Source organism: Vicugna pacos, chromosome 28 (genome assembly GCF_048564905.1).
Source record: "Vicugna pacos chromosome 28, VicPac4, whole genome shotgun sequence".
In the NCBI taxonomy this organism is placed as follows: domain Eukaryota; kingdom Metazoa; phylum Chordata; class Mammalia; order Artiodactyla; family Camelidae; genus Vicugna; species Vicugna pacos.
In genome coordinates, this window is record NC_133014.1 from 2,754,985 (window position 1) to 2,780,151 (window position 25,167).

At 54.2% G+C, this 25,167-nt stretch overlaps 2 protein-coding genes across 2 annotated transcripts; both read right to left on the reverse strand.

Moving 5' to 3' along the window:
* Positions 1 to 237: 237 nt before the first annotated feature.
* Positions 238 to 9,396, reverse strand: SULT1C2 (sulfotransferase family 1C member 2). Its single transcript, XM_006215442.4, is given in 9 exon segments — positions 238 to 548; positions 1,536 to 1,716; positions 1,875 to 1,951; positions 1,954 to 1,968; positions 2,386 to 2,512; positions 3,703 to 3,824; positions 4,597 to 4,722; positions 5,087 to 5,264; positions 9,018 to 9,396. Coding segments are annotated over 8 exon segments (912 nt in total). The 5' UTR covers positions 5,238 to 5,264; positions 9,018 to 9,396; the 3' UTR covers positions 238 to 435.
* Positions 9,397 to 12,935: 3,539 nt separating this feature from the next.
* Positions 12,936 to 23,975, reverse strand: SULT1C3 (sulfotransferase family 1C member 3). The gene is made up of 8 exons (XM_031691954.2): positions 23,828 to 23,975; positions 21,370 to 21,569; positions 20,608 to 20,736; positions 18,939 to 19,036; positions 16,136 to 16,262; positions 15,204 to 15,298; positions 14,631 to 14,811; positions 12,936 to 14,443 (listed from the first exon to the last, which is right to left on the reverse strand). Exons 2-8 carry the CDS (start codon positions 21,539 to 21,541, stop codon positions 14,331 to 14,333), a joined length of 915 nt encoding a protein of 304 aa, XP_031547814.1. The 5' UTR covers positions 21,542 to 21,569; positions 23,828 to 23,975; the 3' UTR covers positions 12,936 to 14,330.
* Between the last annotated feature and the right edge of the window lie 1,192 nt (positions 23,976 to 25,167).

Here is a 25,167-nt window from a genome sequence, read left to right on the forward strand (position 1 = left end):
CCTTCGCAGAGCGGCCAAGTGGAACCCAGGACCTAGTACATCTGGACTTCCTCAAATGGCCAGGACACACATCAGAAACTTCAGGTTCTTAGTATGGATTTAACCTGGTATTTGCATGTGAATACTCAAGGTATTATTATTGTTTTTTAAATATATTAAAAACCAGAAAACTAGGATGCATTTTCCAAAATAATGGAGATTTTAGAAATCCTTGCAGTATCCAAGTCTTGTGTTTTATTTCATTTATTTCTTACATCTTATTTCTTACTTTGGAAGGAATGGTTGGGACAATGAGCGTTAGGCATGATCCGTTTTAGAGATGAAGTTGGTATCCGCTGTTACTAACCACAGGGGGTTTACACGTGCTTCCCGAGACTCAGCTGGGGCCGAGGGTGGGGCTGCACCCTGGCTGTTGCCCCTTTGTTTCTGTCTTGCTCAGAGTTCCGTGCAGAAGCAGATTGAGGTTCCTTCCATCTTCCGCCTGTAGATTTCCTCAAACCTCTCGTTCTGAGCCACCGTGAAGTGGTTTTTCCAATCCCCCAGGGTTCCTAGAGGAGGAAGGCCCACGCGGGTGTGACTCTCTGGCTGCAAGTCTTGGTGGCCCGAGGGAAGAACTGGGGTGAATGTGGGCACAGCTGCCCCACCCCCTTCCCCTTGGGGATGCCTGTGCCCCTGACCCTCTGCTAAGATACCGCCCTGGGTGCCTGTGCAGAGGGCAGGGCCCCTAAATCATGGACAGTCGACCCAAGGGGGCCAGCGGCCTGGCCTCACCGGGGGTGTGTTCACATACAGGACGACCACACAGAGGTGAGAGTGTGAACTCTGACATCGGCCACACACAGAAAGCTCCAAACACTGCACTGAGTAAAAGACTCTAGACATGAGAAGGTACGTACTGCCTGGGTTCACCTGTGGGGCGTGTGGGAGCTGGGATTTGGCCAAGATAATTTTTTATATGATTTTATGCTGATCTAGGTTTTTACAACCACATGTGTTACTTTTTTAAATTAAAAAGTGATAAAGCTTTTTTGTTTCCTTAAAAAACATTAGCTGGGCCAGTCAGAACTCCTCTCCTGGGAACTGGACCTAAGAAATATTCCAGCAGGAGGCAGCTCTGAGTAGTTGTTGAAAACCGACTTGCCCGGGGGGTGAGCAGAGGCTGTAAAGCAGGAAGAAGTCACCGCGGCAAGCGAGGCTGGGAGCTGGTCAGTGGAGAAAGGCCTCCTCCTGTACGCGGTGGAGCCTCAGAGCAAAGAGCCGGATTCCCCAGACTGGGGACCACAGGAGGCCGGACCTGTCCGTCGGTGCCCTACGGGACTCCCGAGTCTGGCTCGAGGACTTTGCTTCTTATGACCAGACACCCAAGTGAGCTCCCTTCTGTGGCAGCATCGAATCCCCACCCCATGACAGACCATCCACACGTGCCGACCTGGACTCAGTCAGACGCCGCGTCTGCCTGCTGGGAGGCCGGCGCTGTGGACAGACAGCCCGAGTGGTTTACACTTGTGTTTGTGCAGTGTCTGCTGCCCACACACCTTTTCTCATGAAGGGGGAAATCGACTGGTCCAGGATAGACTTGGGAACCAAAGAACGATTGGTCATGGGGTTTGCCTTCATCTTCTCAAATGACGTCTCCTGGACAATTCTGTCCAGCACAGGTCCATCCACACTCTTTCCCAGGAACTGCACTACCTTCTGAATCTCACGCTTCGGGTCCTGTGGGGGGAGGTGACATTGCATTGGACGGGGAGAGGGTGTCAGGACACACTCAAGCTCTTCGGGGTGTCCCTCCCGGACATCCAGCCCGGAAGCAGCTTGGGGTTTCTCTGCGCCTGGGTCTGAAGTGCTTCTTTCCCGGAATGGCCTTGACTCACCCTCTTGAGGTCCTCGTAGAAGAGAAAGAGGATCTGGTACCTGTGTCTCACCTCCCACCAGCCTTTCACGTGCTCAACCAGGAGCCCCAGCCCACTGTAAGACATAGGAGGACAACAGTCCATGCAGGGATCACACAGAACCTTCCATCACTTAGGGACATTGCTCACCTGAAGTGTGTCGGAGGGAGAATAATGAATTATGGGCCAGATAAATCCTGAGTCCTGATGTGTTGGATGTGGACAGAGACGTGGGATGGGGAAGCCCTGGGGGCACTTATCCCAACGTGCTGCCTGAAGTGGCTTCTAATTTATTAACCCAAACGCCCTCATGTTGGGACAGGAATAAAGGCTTCTGGATTGCACGGGGATGCTTGCTGGGGCTCTGGGTCTTGTCTGTGGGAGGGGCCAGCCCGCTCAGTGCCGTCCCTGCCTGTGGAGGTCAGGGTGGTGTGCGTGGTCCCCGGATGGAGCCTCACCGCGAGGGGATGCAGAGGGGAGGGTGATCCTGTACCTTTTCCACTGAGGAAGGTTTCCAAGTACTCCTCCCAGGGGCCGGGGTCGGGGAGCGTCTGGTTCATCCTCTGGAAGTGGTAGTAAGACACCATGCAGTCTTTGGCATTTCGAGCTACATAAAGGAACTTGCGGGGAGAAGAGAAGTGGGTGCAGGTGTAAAGAGTGGGTTTTCAGAGAATTCTCATAGGCTGGGTCACTGAGGGGTCTGCACACACGGGCTCAGCTGTCCTGTGCAGACCGACCCAGCTCTGGTGTCCTGCCTCTCCCTGGCTCCATCCTACAACGCAGCCACCCCCCAACTGCCCCCTTGGTCTCGGAGAAGAATCCTTCTGCAGAAACTATAGAACTATGAACTACCGTCAGACAGCAGCTTCCACGTGCTTGGTGATGGTCCCCGGAGGTCGCTTCATGGTTGAGTTTGGACAAGAGAAGTGCTCATGTCTTTCTGGTCTCATCTCCCAGCACCCCTCCCCTACAAAGCAGCCCTTTGGGTTTCATGTCAACCACAGCCTTGTGCTTTCTGCCCTCCTAGCCTTCACTTTAACATCTAACCTTGACCTCCTGACTTCTCGGTACTCAGCTCACACTCTGACAGCATCCACCCCAAAGTGGCCCTGCTGACGAGGTGTCCTAGACCCGCCACGAGCCACATTACAGCTTTGATGACTTTTCACCCTAAAGCAGTGGTTCTCAACTGGGAATGAGTTTGCTGTCGGAACACCATGGCAGTGTCTGGAGATGGTTTTGGTTGTTACAGTGGGGGGTGGCGGTGCTCCTGGCACCTAGTGAGCAGAGGCCAGGGAGCTGCTGTGCCCACTGCAGTGCGCAGGCTGGCCCGCCCCCACCGCCAAGCCCGTCAGTCCTGCACTGCTGTGGCTGACGCCCCGACATCTTGGGGGCTTTTCGGCTCTGGAGGGATGGCCCTTCCAGGGTTGGACAATTGCTGAGATAGTAATCTCACCATTAGCATACCTTCCAAATGCAAACCAGCCCATCCAGAGCCCCCACCATCACACTCGGGGCCACTGTCTTCCTGCTCTGGTCACCCCGGCCACGACCAGACAACCAGGGACAACCAAGGACAGTCCTAGGTCTGCAGCCCGGAAATTATTTGACCTTTCGTCCTTTCACAGCCTCCCCCATGTCTCCGGTTCTCTCCAAAAATTCAGCCTGGCTGTTGCCTTCCTGTCCTGTTGGAGACACTGTTTTCTCTTACTAAACTCTCGACACGCCATGCGGTGGGGAAGGGAAGACGATGACGGAGGATGCTGTGAGTTGGGGTCGGGCACTGTCCCCACCCCAGGGAGCTTCTCACCTTGCAGCGGGTTTCCCAGAAGGACCGCGGCAGCAGCTGGGTGGGAAGGTGAGTCCTCAGCACCCGCGGGGACGGCATCTCCCGCACCCGCGGGGACGGCATCTCCCGGGCCTGCTCCACACCTATAATGTGAGTGGAGGGGAAACGCCTTTGTGGTGCAGGCGTCACGGGGACCTTACGTCGGGGCTCTGTCCAGACTCTCCCATCGCCTGCCTGTTTTTCTGCTTGTGTCTCGACTTCAGGGATTTCATACAGGAGTGTCGCCATCACCTTGTGTGGACCCACACAGCCCAGAGCTGCAGGGAGCGGAGGGCTGACGTACTGTTGGTCAGAGGATGAGCAGACGTGTTCCTGGGGCAAAGCCAGGCCCCGCGTGTGCCCCGCCCCAGCCAGCCCCTCGCTTCATCTCTAGACACACTGTTCCTGATGGCCTGTGGATCGGGACTCCTGCCGCGTCCTGTAGACGTTCCCTGGGCACCTGGCCTGTGCGACCACCGTGTGGCCCTGAGGGCGGCCGGGAAGGTACATCCTTCTCTAGAAGCGGACACCCCGTGTAGGAACCAGACGCTTATGCAAGTGCCTCCTCATCCTTCGCCCGGCAGACAGTGTGACACTGTCCGGACGGACGCACGTCCTGTACGTGTGCCCGACCCCCAGGAGGCACAGCCTGGGGGACCCTCAGATGGGCTCAGATCCGGGCAATGACGTGTCCGTGTGGCGATTCAGTCCTGACAGGCTGGCTCCCCTCGGGGAGTGGGTAGTGATGGGAGCAGGGCTGTGGGAAATCTCTGGGCCTCCCTCCCAGTTTTGTTGTAAATCCAACACTGTCCCAAAAAAGTGCAGTCTTAAAAGAAGGGAAGGGAGGAGGCAGGGCAGTGAGGGAGGGGCTCTCACCCGAGGGCTGGGGCGGCCAGGCCCACTCGAGGAAGGGGTGGCGGTGCTGGATGGTGGCCCGCTGGCACTTCTCCACGTCCCCGTTCTGCTCAATCATGTCCACGATTTCCTGGATCCATGTTGTCCCTGCAGCTCACACAGATGGTGAGAGGCAGACACCAGTTAGACTGTCCACCCCCACCATTCTGGGCAGACTGATGGCTGCTCGGATCAGCCTCCTCTCGGGCTAGGGTCCTGCTGGACTCAGAGACGGGCGCCCACTCAGAAGGCGCCCACGGGGTCTCCAGGGAGGGAGGAGCCCAGCAGGCTGGGTCCCCCAAGCTGTTGTGCTTGAGCCTGTAAACCCAGGAACCCACCTCCTGGAGCACCCATCCCGGCGCAGAAGGAGGTCTCCTGGAACAAGGGCGAACCTCCCATCGGGGGAGGTCTGACGGCCCTGGGAAGCCGTGCCCGCCCCGCTCTGAGGGCTCCGCCCCAGCCCCACAGCCACCTGACTTCGGGTAGGTGCAGATGACGAGGTCGTCCGGCTTGGCCTCAAACCCCTGGATCTGGCCCCAGTTGTCCACCGTGGCCGCTGGCAGGGGCACCCCCTCCAGCTCACTCAGCGGTGGCTGTCTCCCCACTTCTGTGGTCAGGGCCATGACAGCTTGGGGTGGGAGGGGGCGTCCCTATGGGCAGAGAATAGAGGAGAGATTTTTTAAACTGTAGTAAAATCCACATGACATAAATTTTTACCATTTTATCCATTTTCAAGTGCACCATTCACTGCCATGAAGCACAACCTCACTGCTGTGTCATGGTTGCCAACGTCTCCTCTTTCCAAACTGAAGCTCTGTCCCTGTGGAACACTCACTCTCCACGGTCCCCTCCCGAGCCCCAGGCCCTGCCCTCTGCCTTCTGTCTCTGTGGATCGGACATCCAGGGACCTCACACGAGGGGAATCACACACTCTTTGTCCTGTGGTGACGGGTTCATCTCACTGGGCATCACGTCTTCAGAATCCATCCATGTTGGAGCGTGTGTTGGAGTTTCACCCCTTTTCTGAGGGTGGATAATCGTTCATGGTGTGTGTGGACCACATTTTATCTGTTCATCCATGCATGGACCCTGGGGTTTATTCCAGCTTTTGGCTTTTGTGAGTCATGCTGCTGTGAACTGGGTGGACAAACATCTCTTCAGGACCTGCTTTCGGCTGTTTGGGGTCCTCCCCCAGAAGGGGCATCACCGGGCATGTGGCATTTCTAGGTTTAATTTTTTGAGGAATTGCCTTACCATTCCCACAGCGGCTGCACCATTGCCTTCCTGCCAGCAGTACCTGAGATCTAGCTTCTCCACATCCTCACCAACACTCGTTACTTTATGTTTTTCTTTTTAAATTTTATAATAGCCATCCTCATGGGTGACAGCTCATCGTACTTTGGGGATTCGTGTCTCCACCGATCAGCCACACTGACTGCCTTTCCATGTGCTTGTTTGTCATTTGTGTGTCTTCTCTGGAGGCTGCTTAAATCCTTCGTCCACTTCTGCGTCAGGCTGTGTTTTTTGTTGTTGTATCGAGAGACTTTTAAATGCACAAAAGGAGGAAGGCCGGGCACTGTTACCCCAGGATAGTTGGCGACTGGGATTCCAGAGACATTTAGTGCTACTGCCAATTTAACTAATAGTTAAAATCTAACAGTACCAAACACGTCAGTTTGCATGTGCTGGGCTGAGTGCCTTATGAACTTGAAGTCATTCCAACTCTTGCATAAAATGACTGTTAGAACTTTAAAGCTGAAAGGGTCCTTCCAGAAGCCATGGCAAGAAACGGTTGTTGGATGTTGCGTGAGAGCCTGGGGCAGTCCCTCCAAGGAGCGGGTGGGAGGCTGGTGTCCCCGTCACCTAGACTCCTTTTCAAGGGGTTTCTACTCTCAGGGTGAGTCCAGCCCTTCAGGATGGACCCTGTGTTTTCAGAAAGCGAAAGACAAACTCTCTCCAAAAATATTCCAACCATAAGAAGCAGCTGTGTTTATAATGTGTCAAAGAAGGTGGAGTTTGGACAATCCTCCTGAGATTATGGTCAGTTTCAGGAGGGAGAAGGGGAGAGAACTAAGGTTTCTAACAGGCCTTCTGTGTTAGAGCTTTTACAAATTTTTCTCTTGTAATTTGTATCAAACATTTATTGGGAAAGAGTGTTAACATCATTATATATGTGAGGAAGCGGAGAGTCACGTGATCAGTAACTTGTTCAGGATGGCAGCCAACGTTTGCCTAAAAACCCACATTCCTCCTTTAAGAATGACCTCTTGTTTTGTGTTGTGAGTATAAATATACATACACAGGGCATAAAATTTGGAATAAGCTCAGATGTACAAGGAAAAAAATCATCACGCAGGAATTATTATTTTGATGTGTTTCCTTTTCAGATACACATGATGCGTGGTAGGCAGAAGAGTAGCCCCCAAGGGGTCTGTGCCTTAATTCCTCATTCGTCACAGCGCATGGCCAAGCGACTTTGCAGATGGAATTAGGCTTAAGGACCTGAAGGCTGTGGAGTTGTCCTGGGCTATACGGTGGGACCCACGCCCCCACGAGGACGGTTAGAGGTGGAAGAGCCAGAGAGAGGGAGCAACGCAGCAGCGGAGGGGGATTCAGAGCCTGAGGGAGACTCATCCAGCCGTCGCCGGCCTGGAGATGGAGGGGTCAGGGGCCCCACGTGGCCTCGGGAACCACCCTCAGCCAACAGCGGGGAGATGGGACTTCAATCCTGCAGCACTAGGGCCCGAATTCTGCCGACAACCAGGAAGAGAGGGGAGCAATTCTCCCCCAGGACCTCCATAAAGGAGCGCAGCGCTACCTGCAAGCACCTTGGTTTCACCCGGAGACACCTGCTGGGGACTTCTAATGACAGAGGTGTCCGGTAACAAATGTGTGTTGTTCTAAGATGCTAAATTTGTGGTAATCTGTTATAGCCACAACAGGAAACTGTATATATTACAAACCACTCCGGGGACATGATCATGGACCATGGACCGACAGCGTCTCCCCCCAAATTCCTGCGTTGAAGCCCTGACCTCCAGGACCCCAGAATGTGACTGTATTTGGAGATGGGGCTTTTAAGGGGGTAATTAAGTTAAAATGAGGCCAGTGGCCCCAATCCAAACGGACTGGTGTCCTTATTAGCAGAGGAGATGAGACACAGAGATGCCAGGGCTGCACCTGCCCAGAGGGTCGACCACGTGAGGTCTCAGCAAGAAGTCTTGACCTGCAGGCCAAGGAGAGAGGCCTCAGTAGTAACCACCCTGCCCGCGCCTCACCTGGGCCCTCTGGCCTCCAGAGCTGTGAGAAGGCAGATCTCTGCTGTTTACGCCATTTAGTGTGGGCTATGTTGTTAAGGCGGCCTGAACGGACTAATGCAGACTAACCTTCGAAGGCAGCTTAGAGACCAGCTGTCTATTTGGAAACTGGTGACTGGAGGGAGAGAATAAACCAGTCATCTTGAATTTCCTGTACTAATTGCACAGCTGGAAAACCAATTAGGAGACAAAAAAAGTTTCTCTTCACAGAATTATTCCAGCAAACACATGAACAATAAATTATAGGCTTGTAAGGTCCTTTGCAGCCCTCCATGGGGAAAGGATCCAGGGTTTTAACTTTCACAGGCCCCAACATCACAGAGGACAAGCAGACCCTTGGTGAGAAGCACGTTACCTACAAAGCGGTTCTGCCCAAAGCCCTGAATCTGATTCTGATTAAGTCTCAAAATCTAGATGCGTTACAGAAAATGCAGAGAACAGGGCGACATGTTAAAACACCCCACAGGGAGGCTCAACAAAATGCAGACCTTGTGAAAGTCCGCAGGTCAAGGGTACAGTTTCTTTAGTGAATCACAAGAGAGTTTAAAAACAGGTGGAGAAGAACCTAGAGACTGAAAAAAAAAAGGGCCCCAGTTCCCTGGCGCCATGGACAGAAATCCTGGTCCCTTCTGTGGGAACCCATAGCATTTTGTGTGTAAGCCCCGGAGTTGTTCCCCCACTGCCCCACTCTCCCTGCTTGCACGTCTGGCCCCCAGAGCCCGGATCCCAGCCCGTCTGAGGCCCAGTGCTGACTGTGGGCAGCAGCCGGATGGAAGGAGGGCACTTTTTGGAAGGAGTGGCCGTGGCACAGAAGCGGGGGCTGCTAGGGGCAGGGGCGGGAGCGAGACCCTGTCGTGAGAGCGGAGCTCAGGGAGACGTCTGCCCTGGGCCTGGGTTTCTCAGCCCTGCTCGGTTGGCTGGTGCCCCGCCGGTTACAAACATCTTATTCTTCAGGTTCCTTAACATGCTTTCTGGCTTGAATTAATCAGTCCTGTCTACACAGCCGCACCTACATTACTATCGTACAGATTAAAAAAGGTAAATCAATGAGTTACGTAAAGGATTTCTTTTAAGCCATTTTCTTACCTTTAGGTTCCAGCTGAAGCCCAGCAGCCTGGAGGCAGGAGGGACCAAGGGGCAGTGAGCTCAAAGGTCTCGCCTTCCAAGGAGGCAGCATGAGCCTCAAATTACCGCTGAGTCGGGGGGGCTGGTGGGTGACCTGGATGCTCCGACCACACAGCTGCCTCCTTACGTCCTTCCTGCCCCAGCTTGACACCACCGCCCTGTGTTCTCTTTTATTTCTTCCATCTGAAGCCTTGTTTCCTGGTGAGTGTGGGCAGAGGGCTGGCCCCAACAAGGAGGGGACTCCACGGCGGCTCACTTCCCTTGAGGCCAGACCTTCTGACGTCACTTCTGGAGGCAAAGAGCGTCAGCCACTCTCTCCCCAAACACTGGGGGCTCCCTGGGCTGTGTCTATAAACAGTTACGAGCCACCTGATCCCCTGGAGACATTACTCCTGTGTCCTTGTGTTCTCACGTGCTGAGTGTAAAGGGTACACTCGTCAAAGGGGACAACCACCAGTCATGGTTCAGTGTGGAGCCAGACCAGTAAAGCACATTTCTCTCACAGAAGGTCTGAGTAGACATTTTTCCAAAGAAGATGTACAGATGGCCAACAGACACATGCAAAAGTGCTCAACATCACTAATCACCAGGGAAATGCAAATCAAAACCAGGAGATACCACCTGATACCTGTCAGAATGGGTGTCATCAAAAAGACAACAACGAATGTTTGTGAGGATGTGGAGAAAGGGAACCCTGTTTACTGTTGGTGGGAATGTAAATTGGTGCAGCCGCTGTGGAAATAGTATGGAGGCTTCTGAAAACATTGAAGCTGGCACTGCCGTGTGATCCGGCAGTTCTGCTTCTGTACATCCGGAGAAAATTAAAAAGGGTTATTGAGGAGACAAATGCACTCCTGTGTTTATTGCAGCCTTATTCACAACAGTCAAGACATGGAAACAGCCAAAGTGTCTATCGACAGATGAGTGGATAAGGAAGATCTATATATATGAGGAAATCTTGCTGTTTGCAGCAACATGGATGGACCTGGAGAGCATTATGCAACATGAGATGAAGAAGACAGAGAAAGACAAGTACTGTGTGATCTCACTTCATATGGATCTTAAAAAAAGTCTAACTTACAGACACGAAGACTCACATGGTGGTTGCTGGGGTCAGGGGAGGGAGCGGTGGGGAGGGTTGGTCAAAGGTACAAACTTCCAGTCACAAGATGAACAAGTTCTGGGGATTTAAGGCGCAGCATGGTGCTGCAGTTAGCAATAATACATCATACACACGAAAGTTGTTAAATGTTCTCGCCACAAAAAAGCAATGGTAATTATGTGACGGGATGGGGTTTTGCTGACCCCGTGGTGGTGGTCACTTTACAGGGTGTACTTGGGTCAAATCAACCCGCTCGACCTTAAACTTACGCAAGGTAATGCATCCATTACATGTCATCATCTGGGGAAAAATAGAAGTGGAAGCATGTTTCTTTCATCAGTCAAGGTCACATAAACTTATTCTTGCCTTTAATCTGCTTACAATCCTACCACCCCTTCAGAATCGGTAGCACTGCATTTTCAGTATCTTAATCCATTTCGTTTACAGTCTCCAAAGGGAGACTCCAAGCCCGTGCTCTATGTTTTCAGGATTACTTACAGCTGGAGTTCAGGGGCAGTGGTGTGTCTCCAGGCAGAGGGGCTGGGAAACCGGACGGGGCCACCCCCAGGCTGTCAGGTCCCGCTGGGGAACTGGCCCTGGGCAATCGCGCGTCCCTCCGCTGGGCTGTGTGGCCACGTTCTTGGCAAAGCTGCGGCCTGTGGTTGCTGTTTCCTTGTCCAGGAGCTCATTTCTGGTCTCCTCCTGTCAGGGCTCTGGCTCCACAGTTTACTCTTGATAGTGATGCCACACCCGGTGCAGACGCAGGGTTTTTGTCGTCTTGGGACCAGGGCAGCTTCCCAGGGGTGGGGGAAGTGAGCCCTGCCCTCCTGCCCATCTGTCTGACCGTGAACATCAGGCATAGAGAGGGGACAGAGCATTCTCTCGACTTCCCATGGGCCTTCAGGGGCCGCTGGGTGCAGCTTTGTGCCAGATCGCTGTGCGATTTCCAATACTGTTTCTCTGCTTTAGCTCTACATAGACATGCCTGGATTCCAGCCTGAATGTCCACAGGCTGTTTGTAAAGGAAAATCTTTGCAAAACCAAACATCCTGCTCAGGCGGACGGACCAGGCAAACCTCATTTGAATCCCCATGGTGTGTGGGCGTTTAGGGACTCACATGCCAAGTACCCCAGGAAACAGGGGAACAGTCCTCTCTCTCTCTCTCACAATGAAAGGTTTCATGATAAAATTCAATGTCAATGGAAAAGTATACATTTTCGTATTTTCAGCTTTCAGAAATTAAGTAAAGATCTATTGAGTACATTTGGAATATTTTGTCCCTCTGGTTTGAGTGAAGCTGGTCTGTTGAGGGACTTGCCCTCCCACCCCACGGGGTTCAGGTGTTTCCCCCAAACCCTCCCGTCTGCTCACTTCCTGTCTGTCTCGTGTCCCCTGCTGTCCTTGTGAGCGTTCGTCCTGCCCACACCCACTCCTCCCCAGGCTGTGTCCTCCGGCCACCATGTCTCAGTCCCTCATTTTAGACCTAACCCTGGAGCCTGTACTCCTGTGATCACAGTGGGACTCGCGCCCTGATTAGGGGACCCCCGGCTGGGACCCCCTCCCCTCTGCCCCTTGGGGAGTAGGCTGCCTGTCTCAGGTGCCACCTGAGAGGCCACATGTTGCATGTTGGGGAGCCGGGTGTGGTGGGGTTGAGGGGACACCCACCTGCAGGCCCTCCCAGCTTGGGGGGCAAAGGCTGGGGCAGAGCCTACCTACCATGCCGGGCTGGCAAATCCTTACCCCAGGAGCCACCGTGTTGTCCTCACTCTGACCTGCCTGTCCCATCTGCACCTACCCAACGGCCCTGCATCTGGCTTCAGGGCGGGGCTCTGGGTCCCACAGAGCTCGGGGCTCCTAACAGGGACTTCTGTGGGTCTCAGAGCTCCTGGAGATGTGGGGACCTGCTGGTGCTGCCTGGGTGCCCCGGTGCCACCTCGTTCAGCTGGGCTTCCCTCCAGGCCGGGCTGCTGCCTTCACAGGATGGGGGAGCCCTGGCCCCGGTGGCTTTGCCCCATGCTCCGCAGGCACCAGAGTATGAGCGCTGAGCTCTCTGGGGGACCAATGCCTTGGGGGGTGGGCACCCTGGAACCCTGGGGATCAGGCCCAGGTTGGGGCTGTGCTCTGTCCACACCCCTTCCTGTCCCTCCACCCGGCTGCCCCGCTCCCTAGAGAGTCTGTCACGGGGGCTCTCAGTCCTCAGCTCGGGGCCTGCTCTGTGAGCCAACCCCAAACCAGGACCCCAGGCCTCCCGAGGTCAGCACAAGGCTGATGCCAGCTCCCCGCTGGGCTGACGGCACCACATTCCATCTTCCTGGGGCCTGGGCTGGGGGGAGGCTGGGGTGCTTTATGCCAGTTCCCCGGTCACTCGGTCCCTGGGAGGTCACGTGAGCTCACGCACTGACGTCACAGCCAACGTCTGCGGGGCCCCGTGCAGGCGGCCAGCCTGCCTGTCCCTCCGCTCTCCCTGCTGTCCTGCTCCCCGTCGTCCCTCCCCCCGCTGTCCCCCTCCCCCACCTGTCCCCACTGGACCCCTCCCTGTGGCCCGCACTGGCGGGGCCAGCATGTTCCCCATCCCCCCGGAGCTCAGGGGCAGCCAGTGGTCTCTGGGCTGGACCTCGAGGGGGCCATGGAGTTTTAAGTCCAGTGTGGGCCGAGCCCAGCAACTGAGAGACAGAAGACACCTCAAAAGGTTTAAGAATTAAACCGCTAATTCTTCCTCTTTATACGCTGAGTATTTTTTAAAAGGACATAGCAGAGCTTTGTAAGAGAGAAATCCACACATGTTTTCTGTGACTGAAATTTATGGAGAATATAAGAGTGCAATTTATTTTCACAGTTAAATCAACAAGAATTTGACAGTTCATAAAAGAAGAAAGACAAGCTTTGCTTAGTTGTAACTAGATACATTGCCTGTTTAATCACCGTGGTCCCCTGGACACTGAGGCCGTGCTGGACACAGGGAATTACATGCTCTCTGTCTAGATTGCTAAGTAGCCCCAGAATGTCAGGCGTGGGGTTCACCGGCAGAAGCACGTCTGCTGTTTAATCACGCCGGCTGGTTCCCCCTCCTGCTCCTCCATGCAACTCAGCCCTCTGCAGAGATGCCACTGGGCTTATCCGTCAAGTGGTCAATGATCCGCACACTTGCCTTAGAAGGAGAAGGAGCGCGCACAGGGGCTGCCTTAGTTCCGGGGCGGGGGACATGGTTGTCCGTGTCAGAGGATGTGCTGGCCCAGGGCAGGGTCCCTCCCACAGAGCAGCCTTCCTGACAGCCTTTCAGACTGAACACTGACCACTGTAGAACTGAACTGCTTTGCTGGACACCAGAAACTAACATTATAACTCACCTACACTTTGATAAAATAAAATTTAAGAAAAAGCACCAACCTTCGCACAACTTGTGTAGATGATGGTGGTACTTTCTTGAGTAGATTTTAACAAGAAGGATCAGAACACGATTCCCTGTGAACCTAAACAGCTTGGCTGCCCTGACAACGTTGCCAAGAGCCTCTTTAAGAAGGATATCACGGGCTTTGTGTCTGAGATGCGATACTCAGGTTTTGTTAAAGTGCGTGTGGTGCTGGGTGTTTCACTGCCTTTTATTTTCTCTTGGCTAATGTGAGCTGCCCTGATCCCCCCAGAATTCTGCCTGAAATACAAAGTCATTCTCACTCTCGGCCCTGCATCCCCGGCCTTGTCTCCCTCGGTCCTAGACCAGCTCCTCCATCCACCCCTAACCCCTCAGCTCACGTCTCTACTGCGGGCCCCTGGTGGCCCTGGTTCCCATGCCGTCAGGGTGAGAACTGGCCGCTCTCACGTTCTCCCCGGGGCCACATCTCAGCCCTCGGCGTCCCCGGTTCCTTTCCTTTCTGACTCTCTTCTCAAACCTCATCTGTGGGGGGCCGGGCTGGGGGACACCAGTGACAGAGCTCAGTCCTGTGTTCATTTTGCATCCACACACCATGCGGTCAGGTCTACGTGGGTAACTGTGTGATTTAATTGTCGGCCTCTACCCAGGCTTTGATCGCGTTTTGTCTACACTGGGGCGTAGCATCTATGGGTTGTGTGCAAAGCTAGGGATGGAGGAAGGGAGTCGCTGTTTCAAGCGCCCTTGATCACGAGGCTCAGACGTCTAAAGCCTCATGCGGGGTCCCCAGCCGCCCCCCGCCACTCAGATCTCCGTGCGGAAGGTCAGGCGGCTCCCTGCCATCTTCTGTGCGTAGTCTGCCTCAAAGGCTTCATTCTGAGCCACCGTGAAGTAGTTCTTCCAGTCCCCGGGCATCCCTGCAATGAGGAAGCATCTCAGTGACTGGCGGGGGCCCTGGCAGGGGGAGCACTCACCAGCGGGGCCGGCATGAGGGGGACACTGTCCTGCAGTGGTGTCCACAAGAAGGAGCATGAGACGCTTTGGAAAGTCTATGCAGATGGTGGGGCAGACCCCGCCCAGCCCCAGAGTGCAGGCCCCACACACCTCGCCTCATGAATGGGGAGATGGAGTGGTCCATGATGCTGCTGGGCAGGCCGGTGTAGTTGGCCATCGGGTTTTGCCTCATCACGTCAAAGGAGGTGTGATGGATGATTTTATTCAGAATGTCCTCTGGGACATCTTTCTCCAGGAACTTCAGGATCTTCTGAATTTCCCTCTTGGGGTCCTGCAGGATCAAACAAATAATTCGGGGCTTCCCATTAGGGACGTTCTTTCTGTCTGGACGACCGTGTTTGGGGCGGGATGGGTTAGGGAGCGCTTTACCACGCGATCCCACACATCCTCACGAAGCTTTCATGAGACTCAGACAGAGGTGATGTGCATTTTGCAGATGAAAGACATGGTCCCTAAGTGTCAGGATTAATCAGATGATAAAGGCATGTGATATTTCTTGAGGGGGAGGAGCTTCTAGAAATTGTGAGCTTAAGCAGAGAAAATTTAGAAGACCAAAAAAAAAAAAAGTTACGGCATCTTAGGATAAACTTGAGTTGGAGAGAATCGTTGAGAGAGGGCTTGCACGGGGCCCGTCTGTGGGCGAGGGCGGCTGCACAGCCTCACCTCCTTCATGTCCTCGTAGAAGAGGTAGAGGATGCGGTGCTGGTCCTTGGCGTCCCACCATCCCTTCACGTGGTTGTACCAGGATCCCCACAGTACTGAAGGCACAGAGGAAGATGGGGCGTGAGCACTGACCTGAACCCTGTGAGACGTGTCTCAGGTAAAAGAGGACGTTTAATATGCACAACCAGGCAACAGAGACCCTGGCGCAATTCCCTGCAGCAACAGGGATTTTTAACCCTCTGGGAGACCATACGAAGGACCCTGGGCTCCGTGGCTTTTGTCTGCCCCTTGAACTGGCTTCCTCGCGAGAGGCCGCTCATGGGCAGGGTGCATGGTCTGTGTTTCCCTTGCTTCACTGCCAGGTGCCGAGATCAGCGCTTGGCGAGAAGTACTGCTCCCCAAAGGGCTGATTTTGAAAAGAAATCTTTCACTCTGAAGAATCACAGTGACCAGACACCTGGGCCCCTTCACTCTCTGTGGTGGCAGTGGAGGGACAGGGGTGCACCGGTGTCTCCAGGGGCCCCCAAAGCCACTCCCCACCCCCTTCCCCATGAGGTTGACCTCTTGGTCTGTGTCAGAGGGCTCCTCCGCCCTCAGGGTCCTCGTTTTTTTGCGAGCACAAGGCATGAGGAGCAGGAGGGCGAGGATGGTGCTGCCGTGGCCGACCGTCCCCCCGCCACACCTGCAGCAGCTGCCAAGGAGCCCTCTCCCTCCCCGGGTTCAGTGGCCCAGAACCCGGTCCCGTCACCTGTCGGGTCCTTCACACCCTGTCGCAGCTTTCCAAGGAGCATCCTAGCTAAACTCTCACCTGAGGGTCCCATCCACATCCTTCCAGGACCTTGATAAACACGGTCACTCAGCGAGAGCTCCGCCTTCCTGATGCCCGCAGGTGGGCGCGCGGGAGGCGTGGCCCCCAGCTCCCTGGTACCTACCTTTCCCAGCCTTGAACGTCTCCACGTACTCCTCCCAGGAGCCAGGGTCTGGCATCAGTTTATTCATTCTTGAGAAATGGTAGGAGGACACCAGACAGTCCTTGGCATTTCTGGCCACATAGATGATCTGAAACCAGCCGGGCAGGGGATGGAGACACAGAGAAAACAAGACAAAAAAGGTGCCTGCTCAGGGCAGAGCCAACGCTACCAGGAGAACCTCAGACCACCCTGGTGAGTGACTGGATGTGCCTTTTCTGTGCCCACTTCTTCCAGTCTTCCCAGTGGAGTTTGAATCTACAGCTGAGGCACCGTCACTGGGAACACCCCGTTTCTCTCTGAAAGTGTCCCGGTTTGCACGATAAATACTCCAGTCACCCTGGCCGTCACGTCCCTGGAGGTTGAAGGGGCTCTGTGGCATTTTCAGTGTGTGGAAGGAAGGGCCCCGTGGCCTTCCCCGAGCAGGAGATCTAACTCAGCTATAGGATGGGGGGAGCCTCTGCCTTATCTGTGCACAGGGAACCGCAGCCATGCAGATAATTCCTTCTGCTGCTAAGACTACAGGACCCTGAGGCGGGGCTCGTTCTACCTTCCGGAGCTGCGGGTGACCTGCCTTCTCTTCTCCTGGGAAAGGAGACTCGTGGTCTGGCTTTCAGCCCTGCTGCCCCCTCCCTCCCACTCTCCCAGCTGGCCCCCAGCCCAGCCTGCCCCGCTGCGTGCACCCTCAGTGGGGTTGGGAGGAGGTGCAGACTGGGGGTTTCTCAGGCGTGCTCCCCCGGGCCCCAGCTGTGCAGCAGAACCGTGGGCCCAGCCACACCTGTCCCCCGCTGGGTTCTCCTCCGGGCAGTCAGCCCAGGTCCTGCAGCCCCAGCTGCGTTTCCCCAGTCGCTCCTCTCCAGGAGCCCAGACCAGCCGAGACTGTCCTTGTCCCCTTCCCTCCTGCTGGGTTTCGCTCGGATATTCACAAACACACTCAGGGACCAAGAAGCAGGACACAGCAGCGAGGTCTTATTAACAAGTAAACATATGTCTCAGTGCTTATGTGGGTTATTGCTTTTTTGCAAATCAAACCAGAGTAACTGGAGGAGGGGAAGTCGGGCTGGATGGGGAGCAGGGTGAACCATTTTGAGCCTGGAGCCAGACGGCTGTGCGTGAGCGATGCCCAGCTTACACTTTCCGTGCCTGCTGCTGCATCTGTGAGCTTCCTGCTGCCGCTGTAACGCGTGACCGTAGCTGGAGAGGCTAAGACAAGAGCTCTATTCTCTTACGATTCTGAAAACCAGACTTCCCGGGGCTGGCTTATTCTGGTGCCTCCAGGCGAGAATCCACTTCCTCGCTGTCCTAGAACCTGGGCCGCCCACTTTCCTTGGCTCTTGGCTCTGCCCTCAGAGCCCTCCAGTCTCTGTGTCATGTGTCACACCCCAACTTGCTCCTCTGGCCTTCTTGTCTCCCGCACGTAAGGGTCCTCATCATGATCTTCAGGGCCACCCCAAGAATCCAGGTACTCTTCCCACCTCGGGAGCCTCAACTTGGTCACATCTGCCCCTCAGGCAACGTTCACGGGCATCTGGGGGACCCTGTTCTGCTCAGCACACCATCACAGGAGGAAACGCCCAGACTCAACTCTCTGACGGCCTCCTCAAATAATCCACCATCCTCAGCAGACGAAGAGAGGCCCTGCCACGGAGAGTGGCAGCTCTAGAAGGCCTGGCTCACCAAGAGCAGCTAGTAATCTGATGGCAGGCGAGTGTGAGGGTGTCTCCTGACTGATCCACAATATCATCACTTGGAAATCATACTGGTCCCTAATCAAGATTGAGTTATCTGTCTGCGGGAGTAAGCCAAGCTGTTTTCAAGGCCACAGTGAGCGGGGTGGGAGTTTGGGGAAGCGAGTCGGGGATGAGGTAGTGCTTTGATCTCTGGGAACCTACTTAAGTGCACAGCAGCTGGTCTGGGGACCAGAGACACATCCGGGGTGAAGAGCTGGAAAGCCAGGGAGACCCGGGACAGAGGGTCTGAGCACCATGCCTGGGAGATAGTGTCTTGGGAAAACAGACTTGACCATGTGGTTTCCTTGGAAAGTGTTCAGTCCAGAGGGCAGAAGGGTTTGCAGCTGGGCCCCAGCGTGGCTTCCCCGCTGGGAGTTGTATGGTCCAGCGGAGACAGGTGTATGGCTCTGCTGGGCGGCTACACCTGTCACTGCAGGTTTATAAGTTGGTATTTGGTGTATACTCCATAGTTCATTGATTTCAAGAGTCACTGATGAAGCAGATATCAGGAAAAAACGCTGGCATGTTCAGTGTACATGGCATTTATAGGATCTGAATGTGGAAGTGTCAAAATAAAACCAAAAAAGGAAATAAAAACTGGAGGACATGGAGGTAGGACTGTGCCTTGGAGCCTGCGCCACGGGACACGGACTGATTTCTCTCCACGCCCCGTTGTCTCCCTCCACGGTTCCCCTCACGGGTCTTCCCTAGACAGAACCCCCCGCACTCTGCTCCTTGGAGGATTCGCTCCGAGGGAGCCGCCTTCCTTAGGAAGCAAGCACTTTGTTTCATGCCCCTCCCGTGGTGGCTCTGTTGGCAGGTGATCAGAATGATGCTGTGTGAAATCCAGTCCCGGGTGCACCCAGAGATCGTGCTTTAAGGGAAAGGCGGCTCCAGAAGGAGGAGTGGGAAAGAGCAGGGTCTGAGGCTGCCGTCTGCCCTGCACCCACCTGGGTGGTTGTCCTCCAACAGCTTCAATTGTTTCCACTTAGGTGGAGACACTGCTTGGCCAACAGATCAGTGCTGGCTATTCTTACCTTTGAGTTTTCTTTCCAAAAGGAAGGAGGCAGCATCTGAACAGGCAGGTGGGTCTTCAGCGTCCTCGGAGACGGCATCTTGTTGGCCAGGTCCAGCCCTGCGAAGTAAGGCCACCACTCAATGCACGCTTGTCTCCAGCGTCCCTGCTGGGGGTCAAGCGTCTGCAGTCAGAATTACCACATTTTGGCTTTGCCTAAAATTACGATTTTACAATCTGTATTTTCCGCCTGGTGACACCTTTACTGTCCTTTCTGGTGAAGGAAACAGTAATTATGTGTTGAAAACAACCTTGGCGACAGAACACCCCTGGTCTGATTGTTGGTGTGTGTGCCTGTGCGGGCAGGGAGGATGCGGGGGGCTGGGGGTGACGACTCTGACCCAGTGTGCACCGGGACATTTCCCCTTTGGGGTTCCTCCTCCTGGAACGGAGGGCTGGAAAAGGCAACTGGAGAAGAGCTGGCGTTCCACTGGAGGGAGGGAGGGAGGGTCCTGGCCACCCCCCAGCCCCAGCACCTGCCAGTCACACGCGGGTCTAGATTCACTCCAGAAGCCCATGGCCACCTCTGGCACCTTGGAGACAGCAGCCAAGGGCTGGCAAGTGAGACAGTCACCACGAAGGGCCAGACCAATGGTCACTCCCAATCACATGTCAGCAAGTTGGTTCCTCTTCAGTGGAAACTAACAACCTGATTCTAAAATTTATATGGAAATGCAAAGATCCTAAAATAGCTAAAGGAATTTTGAAAAGAAAAAAACCGTCAGCTTATTCTACCTAATTTCTGAACGTATAAAGCTGCTGTATCACAAAGTGTGGAGCCGGCATAAAGAGGGACACGTGATGGGAAGGACAGAGCAGAAGGTCCAGAAGGCGCCCAGTTATGGGGTCATTAGATTTGGGAAAGGGGCTGTGGCCATTCGATGGGAGAAAAGGTAACTTTTTCCACCAGTAGTGCTGGAATAATTGGCTCAATGAGTAACAGGTTTTCAGCAGGTATCACTTTACAAGTGAAGAAAGGTTAGGTTTTGAGAGGTTTAGCAACTTGCTCAGGGTCACCCAGATAAGAGTGCAAGCCAGAACTGCAGCTGGACTGCTTGATTCCCAAATCGGTGCCTTTTCACCACTGGGTTGTCCCCTCTAGAAAAAGCTACTCTTTGCTACTATTTACTTTATAAGAACTTGCCCTGTATTCCTAACTGATTGCAAGCTCTTCGAGGATGCTGTGTTCTGTATTTCTTAGTATCTCTGGTGTGAAGTAAGTCACCTGTTGATAAGAGTGGTCCTAGGTATCATCTAGCTTGACTCTCGGTGGACGCACAGGTTACAGATCAAACAGAGCAGAAGACAGACCCCCCTGAAGGGGAGCATGCGGACACAGGGGTGTGGTTTCCAGGAGTCCTCAGCCTGCCCTCGCTGGGCTGGACCTCTGCGGTCACTCCTGAGTGGGCAGCGTGCTGCCTGAGGCCACCCACTTACGCATTTTGAGAGAGGCATGGAGGGGTCTTTTTACCCAGGTGAAGGAGTGTGTTGACCTGAACCTCCTTCAAAAGCCTTCCCTGTTCCTTTTGGAAATATTTTCTGGAAGGCTGACTGTACAAGTAATTCTCCTTTCAAAGCGAACTGGCCCGCACAGGGGTTGCAGTCCGCGGGTCCCCCCACTGGGCATGTACCTGATTTGATGAGCGGGGGCCGAGTCCACTCGATGAAAGGCTGCCGGTTGAAGGTGTTGGCTCGCTGGCACTTCTGCAAGTCCCCGTCATTCTGGATCATGTCCACGATCTCCTGTGTCCAGGTTGTGCCTAGAGGGTCGGTTTTCCTCAGTCCCTCCCGTTCACTGTATAGTTCTCTTTCCTTGGTTACTCACACACTCAGTAAAATTCACATGTGCTTAGCGTTGAGTAGAGTCAGCTCAGGTACCACCTCCTCTGCGTGACACCCAGGTGGATGGAGCCTCTGCTCCAAGCACCGGGTCCCCTGTGCTCATCATCCAGATCTTCCCACACACCTGCCGTCATGTGGGACCAAGAATGCTACAGAGGCAGGTTCTGGCTGTTTGTTCCCTCTGCCCCTCACACCCGCATTAGGGCTTTGCACCTAATACATACAGCTTGAGTGAAAGAATGCAGACTCAGAGGGGAGCAGGGAGACACAAGGGTGAAGCAGATACTGCCCCTGCCCGACCACGCGTACAGTCTTTTCTGTAGAAGGTAAGATATGATGGAGATTGCCTCCTGCCTAGTTAGTACCCACTTTCCCTTTCTCAAATTAATAAATCTTCAATTTTCAGCTGGGCACAGAGCTACTTGGCTCACAGGTTACACCTTTTAGTCTCTCTTACAGCTAAATGTGACCGTGGCATTAAATTTGGGGCCCCTTCCAGGGATCCCAGCTCTGCTAATGTGGCCTCCCTGCTGCCAGCTTCTCACACCCACCTGACTTTACGTAGGCTGCAATGAGAAGATCATCTGGTCTTGCTTGGAAATTCCAAATTTTGTCCCAATTATCGCTCATTAGCTTGGTCATGAGGATCCCGCCCACTTCTGAGGTTTCTGGCCGCAGGCATTTCTCATCCACACACAGGTCTTTCATTTCCTCCAAGGACATCTTTCTATGTGGACTGACTTGACAGGTGCTTAAAAGAAAGGTGTGCACGTGTCATTTCTAAAGCTTTGAATAGTCATTCCTATTCTTTTTTGTAAAACGATTCCCCGAGAAAGTCAGGAGAGATGCAGTGGAAACACATTGCTTTGTTGAATGCTAACTTAAGTGAGAGACAGGAGTGCCGTGGGAGCCGGAAGCATTCTGAGTCGCCTCAATTCTGGCTGTAAAGACCTGGAGAAACGAACACGTTTCTGATGAGTCACAGGCCGGGAGGAAAGTGCAGCCAGGGGCACACGAGGCAGTGGTCTTTTGGGTTGCCTCGTCAGAGGTGGCCCGTCTGAAGCCTGAGTGATGGAGGAGGGGGTGGCCAAGCAGGGCATCAGGCAGAGGGCCACCGAGTTCACAGACCCAGCCACCTTTGAGCAATAGATCTCCAGAGTGGAATCGGCACATAGGCTGGTTGGATACCAAGCAGTGCTGAAGTGGCCAGGGTCGGGAGAGGGGTGGGGAGGGGGGCAGGAGGCGGACGGGTTGGTGGCGCTACAGAGCAAAGCTACAGAAGCAGGTGAGGCTTAACTGAACTTGGGGGGCGAGGGGAGGTCCCTGTTGGCACAGTGACCTTGGAAATGTTTCAGGGCAGCAGCCTGTCTGTGGAGAAGTTCTGGGATTGCCCTGGCAGGGGCCCAGGGTGTGGCTAACCTAAGATTTAATTTCACATTAACACATGGTCTGGGGGGTTGCTGGGCCGTGTGGGTTGTGTTGTGTGGTCTGCAGCCCAGGCCCTGATTGCAAATTCCCAGGGGAGGCCGGTTCTTCCAGCCCAGGGTGGCCACTCCCTGCACGGAGATCACTTTCCCCAGGGCACTTGGAAGAGGCCAGGTTTGCAGCAGGGCCGTCCAGCTCCACATCCCCTCAGGGCAGGGGCCTGTCTCCTCTCTTGACCTGCACAGGCTTTAAACACGGAGGTGGGCACCCCCAACCCTACAGCCCCGCAACGCGGGCGGCGTCAGAGCTCAGCCCCTTCCTCTGAGTGTCCTGCTCCCACTCCACATCTAAAAATAGTCTGCTTCGTGTGGCTAGAATCTCTTGGTGTTTGTACTGGGAGGATTTTCAAGTATCTGATTTGGGTATTGGACCTGGAAGTTTCTTAATCTATTAGTTTTGGCTTAAGTAAAACTTCTTTGTTTGCTTGTTTTTGGAGAAGTAAGCCTTTATTTCCTTGTTTCACAAATCAAGCTGGCTGTGTTGGTTAAGTATAAGACATTTTTATACTGTAAGTTGGCAGAAAGGACCTCCCTACATACACGTTTTAAACTTTTTAAAGTTCTCACACTGAATCAAAAAACAAAGAGCATTTCCCTAAAAAACAAGTTCTTTCTTCGATTAAGAGATATTAGAAACATACTCAGTTTAGTGAAAAACAATTCCAATGGCGTAGAGAAACAGTGGTACTTGAGCAATTGCTCTGGAAACCTATAAACCAATGAACTCGTTTTAGCTTGGATTGTGAAAGCCGTGGCCTATTCTGCCTCCAGGGCTGGTCTGATGACTTTGTTACTGTTCTTAAACCACCACCTCAGCCTCCTTCTCTCCTGACTCTGCTCCCTGGGTCCTTGGACCTCTGGGCTGGACCTGGTGTGAATCTAGAACCAGAGCTCAGTGTCTCTGGCAGCCAGCTGAGCCCATCCTGGGGTGACAGGTCAGGGGACGGAACCCTTTCTGCAGCCAAAAGAAAGACTAGGAAGGCCTTTGGTCACCCGGACCCGAGCCCTGGACCCTGGTTCTGTGGGCTTCCCGCCTGGGCCTGGAATCTGCTGTCAGTCCATCTGTTTTTTCCAAAACAACCTGCAGCGAAGTTGGAGGCAAGGCCACCTGTCCTGGGGTGACACCCTGGGCAGAGAGCTTGGTGGTCTGGGCCCCACTATGGACACCCCGGCCCTATTCCCTGGAGGACACACCTGGGCAGGGCACCCTACTCCATGGAGGTGGCCTGTCTCCCACCTGCAGGGGGAGTGGACCTGCCAGTTTGCTCAGGGGAACCTAAGTGAACTTGGAGGAAAGGTTGCCCCCACCCCGTCCAGAAAGGCTGCCCTGGGACCCATGGACAGAGGCTCTGGGAAAGTTCAGGATGAGGGCAGAAACGTGGTTTTCCTCCTTCATAGCTTTGAGAAAAATGCTTTCCCTCTGTGAGCTGGAGCGAGGGGCTACCTCATTCCCCCCAGCCGCTGGCTGTGTTCTCCCCGACCAGGCTATGCTGGCCACTCTCGGAGGGCCCCAGGCGGTACTCACGGCCCCAGGCGGGTGGTTTGCTGAGCCAGACTGCTTCTCCTGCTTCGGGCTCTTCCTCCGAGGATGTCAGATGTGTTCCAGACGAGGAGACCGGGGAAGCAGCTCCGACACTGACCCTGAAACTTGTTCCTTTGGAACAGGACCTGCTTAAGGCGGGTCAGGCGCAGACTATACATAAAGGCTCGGGGCTGGAGGAGGAGGTGAAGGAAGCAGCCAATGGGAGCAGAGGGGCCGCGCGTCCTAAGACCCAGGGCTGGACCAACAGGAACCTCCGTGTGTGATGACTGGGCAAGGTCCGAAGGGTCAAGCAGGCTTTGGGACTGGACACAACTTTGGGTTTTGTTCTACATCGATAGGGCCCCTTTGGAGGGCTCGCGCCATGCTGGGCAGAGCGCAGGCTGGCTGCTGTTGGAAAGCAGTTTGCAGGAGGCGGGGGGCCAACGGCAGTAACAGCCCAGAAACTTGTCTGCTCTCAAATCACGGCTCACGAGCTCACCTTGGAGTGATACTGAAAGGCATCCATTTTATAGACATGTTCTGGATTACAGGGTTTTTAAAAAATTTCTTTTTGTGGGGAGGACTTAGGTTTATTTATCTACTTATTTATTTACGTGGCGGAGGGACTGGGGATTGAACCAGGACCTCGCGCTGGTTAAGCACGTGCTCTACCCCCGGGCTGCACCCCCACCCCAGACTGCAGGTTTCCGCAGTGGTTTGGGGAATGTGCTTCCTGGCAGATATGATCACAGACGTGTTGCCCTTGGGGACAGAACTGGTCACAGGGCCAGGCTGCCTCGCGCCCCTTTCAGCGGACGCACCTGTCAGGGCGTATCGGTTTGCTGCTCTGACACCTGCAGGAATCATTTGTTTCTCCCCACAATAGACGTGTGTGTGGGGAAGGCCTGACCCCCTGCCTCCTGGAGGACTTCACATGATTTCATTCTTGGTGGAAATAAGCTCATTTATGCGCAAGCACAGGAGGATTAGAGTTGTTTACTTTCCCGAGGAGAGGAGCGCGGGCCAGCAGGTGTCCGGCTGTGTGGAGTGGGCTTGTTCGGACCTCCCCTGGCTTCCTCCTTCCTTCCCATGTGAGAAGGAAAAAACGCCCTGGAGTGAAATCCACCTCCCAGAAACAGACAGGGCTGTAATTTTCGTCTGTATTTAAAAACAAAACATGTTCTAGGGGAGAAAAGTGAACTTTGCTGAAACACGGGTTCCCAGACCCAGGAACCTTGCTTTGAAAAATTTTGTGACCAGGTCTGCACTGTGAACTAAGGGCAGGGGAATGTTTGTTTGCAATTTTGATAGACACAGCCAAATTTTTCTCCAAGAAAGGGATG